Source organism: Camelina sativa, chromosome 11 (genome assembly GCF_000633955.1).
Source record: "Camelina sativa cultivar DH55 chromosome 11, Cs, whole genome shotgun sequence".
NCBI classification, from domain to species: Eukaryota; Viridiplantae; Streptophyta; class Magnoliopsida; order Brassicales; family Brassicaceae; genus Camelina; species Camelina sativa.
The window spans coordinates 40,193,066-40,199,211 of NC_025695.1; the positions used below are offsets into that span (position 1 = coordinate 40,193,066).

The following is a 6,146-nucleotide window of genomic DNA, read 5'->3' on the forward strand; positions in this document are numbered from 1 at the left end:
AAAATAAAAAGAAGAAGAAAAACCCTACAAAACTAAAGAGAGGAAGATAAAAGGAATCGAATTTTTAGGGTAAAAAGTGGTTTGGTTTGGGGAATTCCATTGATGGTGATGATGAAGAAGTTGGTGATGACGATGAAGATGATGATGATGATGGACCTGCGTGATTTGTTGAAGATGAAGAGAGAAGATACTTTTGTTTCTGGCCATTGTAAATGACGTAGGACCATTTTATTTATACTCTTAATTTTTGTAATTAACGTCGTAATCATCGATCTACCGTATGGTTCCAAATTTGCATCCCATCAAATTAAATACGTGCGAGGAAACAAAATCATAACAATAATGATGTCCTCGTTCATTTAATTAAGTTGTCTAATAATTCAGTAGTGAAACATGAACACCTGGACTTGGCAGTAGCCGAACCGGAGCCAAAATTTAGAGGGATCAAAATAATTTGATTTTGAATAGAGTAAAAAATGCAAAATTTTAAGAGTCAAAAAAAAATTATATATAGTGAACGAGTCGAGAGTCGGTTTACTATGTCCCAAAGGGCTTTAAAGACTTGTTACCGATTCTACAAATTACCACATGATCTTTTAATGTGTTTTGTCCTCACTTACACAGTTCTTACAATCACTTCCCGAAATATCACATATCCTGAAACTACAACAGCATAAGCACACTTAAATGTAGAGTTATCTTAGGATCTTTGACCGAAAAGATACATGTACTTTCGTGACATAGGTGACCAAATCAATTCTTTTAAACATCTCTGCAAGCTTGGGTGTTACAATTCACATCCACTAGCAGATCACAACGTCCTCGATGCACATCAAGACCGTCACCCCCGATGGTGTGAGCCCTCTCGACTCCACACTCCTCTGGGTTTGGCTCTAATACCACTTATAACGCCACGACCACTACCTCTTAGTAGACCCCATATCCACTCCTGGTCTATGGGTCCACCTCTCTTAGTGGGCCTTACATCCTCTTGCTGGGCCCATGAGCCCAACCATAACCGACTATCTGTTTGCTACGTCTGGGAAGCTTTAAAGACTTGTTACCGACCCTAAAAACCACCACATTATTTTTCCTCTGTTTTGTCATCACTCGCACAGTTCTGCCAATCACTTAAATATAAGCATTCTTAACTGTAAAGTTCTCTTAGGATTTTTGACTGAAAAGATAAGTGCATTTTGGTGACATAGATGACTAAATTAATTATTTTAAACCTCTTCAAGTTTGGGTGATAGGTTCAGATGAAAACAAAAAATACGAGAGATTCAAATTCTAATAAACATTTAAAAAAAAAAACTTATTAGCAAACATGCTATTACATCCAGTCAGAAGTCTTACTCTTTCATAATATATTAATGGAATATGATTGATATTTTTAATTTTTTAATCCATATTTTCCCCATAAACTTTGATTTTTATGTGTTAATGTGTTATTGTTGAACTGCGATAACACATCTTAGGGTCTTTAATTATTACAAACACTCTTTGCTCTACATTTACTAAGTCTTACATATTCAATTTTCATATATTGGGTTCATGTGACAAGAAAACAATACCATAGACTTATTTATTTAAAACTAAACATGGATTTTTAATTTTTAAAAATTAAACGTGTCAATTATATAAAAAAAAATTCATACATTTTTACTATTGTTAAGTATAAATCATGTTAGATTATTTTTGTTATTATTATTGAATCGACAAGACTCGATCAATAGTCAATTCCTATTACGCGGGGTAACGCGACTTAGCAGAGTCGAACTCCGTTGGGATTGGTCGTAGAGGTGGTGGTGTAACCACTTGATCTATTATTTTAATTATATTTAGTTAATATTAAATTAAATTTAATCCATCTTGGGATATGTAAATTGAAAATTTCATAATATGAAACAATATGTGTAAATGATATAATATTTTTTTAAAATTGTATTGAACATATATATGTAATTGTCAATCATATTCAGTTGCCTACATATTATTAGAAGCAACAACATACAAGTTGATCTCCAAAAGGTACACACAAAGCAGCATGAGAAGGTGGTTTCACTCCACATCTTTTGTAACAATCTTCTCTCCTATGACATGGTCCTTTAAACGTACAATCACTTGAATCGTCCATAATTCCTGTAAAATTAATCAAATTAGAAATATAATAATTATGTATAATTATCATAAGATTTTTTAATAATTCTTTTATAAAATTATGATAGTCATATGTATATACTGTAGAATATGCACATTTTTAGTATATGAAAACAAAAACTTACGAATAGATTGAACGTTAACAATGAGAGAAATGATCAAGAGAAAAGCAACAAAATGAGACTTTGAAGATGCCATCTTTCTTACAAAAAACCACAATAAACTACTATGAAATATTATGTAAAACCACTTAGACTTAATGAATTAAAAGAGAATTGACTGTTCTTTTATAGCTGAATATGTAAATAATACCATATAAAATTTTACATCAAATTTATTCTATACCATAAAATTTTATGACTTAAGATTTTTTTTACCTTAGAGGTATTGAACATATCATTTTAAAAGATTTTAGAATATTTTTAAAATCATCTGTTATTCAATTGATGATTTTTAAAAATCTCTAAAAACTCTAAAAAAAATAATCAAATATTCTAAAAACTCATTCAAATCTTTCAAAATTTTAAATTTTAAATTCCTACCAAATCCTCTTAGTAACATTGATTGTTTCAACAAAATCTTTGGTCATATAAAGGCTTACAATTTTTTTAATATTTATTTTAATTTACTTAATTTTATAAGTGGTTTTAAAATTTGGTTTGACTTAAATTTTTGTGTGAATCTTTTGGAAGCCAAGTACTTGTATGTTGTTATCTCTAAAAATATGCAACTGAATATGATTGACAATATATGTTTCATATGGTTTAAATAAATTATTACATCATATATGTATATATATATATATTGTTCAATATTATTATTTTCAACTTACATGTCCCAGATTAAATAAAACAAAAATAACTAAAACAAAACAAAAGCAGAAGATATAAAAATGAGTTATATTAAAAAGTAGGTGCAGAATTATATGGAATATTTATATAATATTCTATAGGCAGTATAAACTTTTTTAAAAAGCTATTAAACGACAATGCACAATATAAAACAACTACTCTTCAATTCATACATTAATTTTTACTTTAAATTTACGTTTAATTTTAAATAAGCAAGCCTATGACATTTTGTTGCTTGTCATGCAAACCTAATGTATGAAAAATAATTATAAGATAAATAAATATTTGAATCCAGTGTTCCAGAAGTAGTTACTATTATAACTTTATAAAATTTTATAAATTTAAATATTTAATAGGGGAAATTTTTGAAGATGGATAGATGAAAGAAATATTTTTGAACAAAATACACCAAAACAAATATTTCTTAAACAGTTCTAAAAAAATGATTTAATATTTTATTACCTTACTTTAAAATTTTTAGAATAGTATTTTAATTAATTTTCGACTAGATTGTTTTAAATTGTCGATTTGGTTTAGTTTGGTTCAATTAGAATCCCTAACCAACATATTAAAAGGAGAGGGTTGACTTGAGGGTTTAGAAAACTTGTTTTGTCACCGTTTGAGAGAGGAAAAGAGAGAAAAGAGGAAGCACTTGAGAGTTGGTGATTTTTGGGGAAGATTGCTGGCTGTTCTTGAGAGATCTGAAGCTAGGAGTGAGTTGGAAGCTTGCTAGGAGTGTGTAGGCGGCAGTTTGGGTCAGAAACTTCCTGCAGAAGAGGTGAGTGCATGACCATGGGTAATCTAAGCCATGAGATCTCTTGTGTATTGCTTGTTTTTTGTTGTTGTGGTGTTTTCTTGTTTGCGTTGGATGATATAGGGTTCCTTTTGTTTTTTGTGGCCTTTGGGCGAGTTTTGGGACGCATTGGAGGTGGTTAGAGTTAGAGATTCGATGATCGGCGTTGAGCAGAACATGTCTGCGGAGTCACTCTCGATCGACACCAAAGAGCAGTATCGATCGACACTGTGGGTTAGTGTCGGTCGACACCACTGGACTGGTGTGGGTCGACACTGGGCTGGTGTCAGTCGACACTGGGCTGGTGTCAGTCTACACCTCCCTTCCAGCGAGCAGATGATACTTGTTTCCATGGTTTGTGTGTTTCTTTGTTGATAGCTTAACATTGGAATCTCAGTTGCTTGTGTGTATAGCCCAGTAGATGGAAGGATTGTCTCACTAAGTATTTGTGATAATACTTACGCATCTCAATTATTGTTTGTGGTGTGCAGGTATGTAGCGTGGAATCATGGAGATGAGGAGGAGGATGATCTAGGGTTTCGGTTATGGTGTTATGGTTATGATATTGAGGTTAGAACCAAGGATAGAGTTATTCTAGGTTGTTGGATAGAACAGTTAGGAATATTATTGTATTGATGACATTTTGGTTTTGTATTGTTGGTATGTTTCCGCTGTGCATATTGGTTGTTGCTGGTTTAATAATGAGTTGTGGTTTGGTTGAGTTTAATTTAGTAGTATAGAAAGCTTAACTATATATTGGTATTATTGTTTTTCTATTTTTTTAAAACGGATCGGGTTGTTTCAGTTTGGTATCAGAACCCTTACGGTTCTATGATGGTTAAGTGGATGGATTTGAGCGGTTTAGGAATTTAATTGGTTAAATTATTTTTCTGTTGCTGGATGCATAATGTTGTGAGACAGAATTGGTTATGAGTAGTTAGTCAATTTGTTTGTGGTATGGAGTCCTAGTATCATCCTTTTCGAGACTTCAATGAGATTCCACGGTAAGATATGTGTTGTATTTGTGGTTTATTTTTGTGTTTAGCCTTCTGCTCTGGTAGTGCAGATGGTTAGAGAGGGTGTTGTTGATGGTCGAGGTCGTGGACATGGACGTGGTCGTGGACGTGAACGAGGTCGTGGTAGGGGCAGAGTGTGACAGCTGAGGGTGTTGGCGATTCGAAGGGCTTCCAGGAGGGGTCCATGAGTGTGGCCGATGGAGGTACCGATAGAACCGTAGGTGCTGACGGGGTCGGTGTGGGCGGTGTCGGTGCAAGAGTGGTCGGTGATGCTAGGGTTCCGGTTTTGGGTACGGGAGTCCTAGCGGGTGGAGCCCGTGGAGGAGGTGTTGACCTGTCGGGCTTGTTGACACAGCTGTTAGAGCTGTTACCGTGAGTTGTACCGGCTCAGCCGAAGGGAGGACTAGGTGCCCAACCCGGAGTTTAGTTTTAGCTTTTGGTTCTTTTTTTCGTTTATGTATTTTTGTTTGGAGTTGTAAACGATCATTGCATTTGAGGTATTAGTAAAAATGGAGTTCTTTGGGATTTTTGTTTTGTGGATCTCGTGGAAAAGGAAATCGCTCGAGGGTTCTATAAAAAGAAAGTTGTCATAAATAGAAATTTCTAAATATAGAAATTTTATGAATAGTTAGAACTTGTCTATTTTTGGAAAGGGTGTGTGTGAGCACCGAAGTGTTTGAGACGTTTTGGGGGGAGGCCTGGGGGTGGCCATGAGAGTGGTGATATTATAGGGGAGACTATGGTGTTGGTAGGACATTGCAACGTTGTACTCGGATCGCGGGGGTGGTCCCGGTTAGAGAAATGCTTATAGACGTTATGACCGTTTGCTATAGGGACGGGGGAGGGGGTCCTGAATAACTCATGAAGAGATGGGGGTTATCGGACGAGGGGTTCCCTAGATACCGATAGCTCGAAAGAATGCGATCCTGAGGGTGATATAAGAGATGAGGGTTCTCCTGAGGAGAAGGGGGTTATCCTGGTACCGAGATCCCGAGAGTGACGACCTGAGGGTGAGATGGTATTACTCGAATAAGGGAGATCTGAGAGTAAGATCGGTATGGCTTGAAGGTTGCGACCTAAGAGCAGGTGAGTTGGGGGAAAAAATGTCAAGGACGTGGAGATAAGCAGTATGACCGGATGCGGATTTAGGAGATTAATGGGGGTTTAAGCCTCGAATTTCCTGTTGCGATCGAGTGCGGATTTAGGAGATTTTTGGGAGTTCAATCTCGGATTTCCTGTTGTGATCGGATGCGGATCTTAGGGTTGATGGGGGTGAAATTTTGGGGTTTCTGTGTGGTGATCGGGAGGGTCAGGTTTATGCTGGTC

At 35.4% G+C, this 6,146-nt stretch overlaps 1 protein-coding gene across 1 annotated transcript; it reads right to left on the bottom strand.

Moving 5' to 3' along the window:
- Nucleotides 1,929-2,399, bottom strand: LOC109127482 (putative defensin-like protein 270). Its single transcript, XM_019232303.1, has 2 exons — nt 2,286-2,399; nt 1,929-2,142 (listed from the first exon to the last, which is right to left on the bottom strand). Exons 1-2 carry the CDS (start codon nt 2,356-2,358, stop codon nt 1,997-1,999), a joined length of 219 nt encoding a protein of 72 aa, XP_019087848.1. The 5' UTR covers nt 2,359-2,399; the 3' UTR covers nt 1,929-1,996.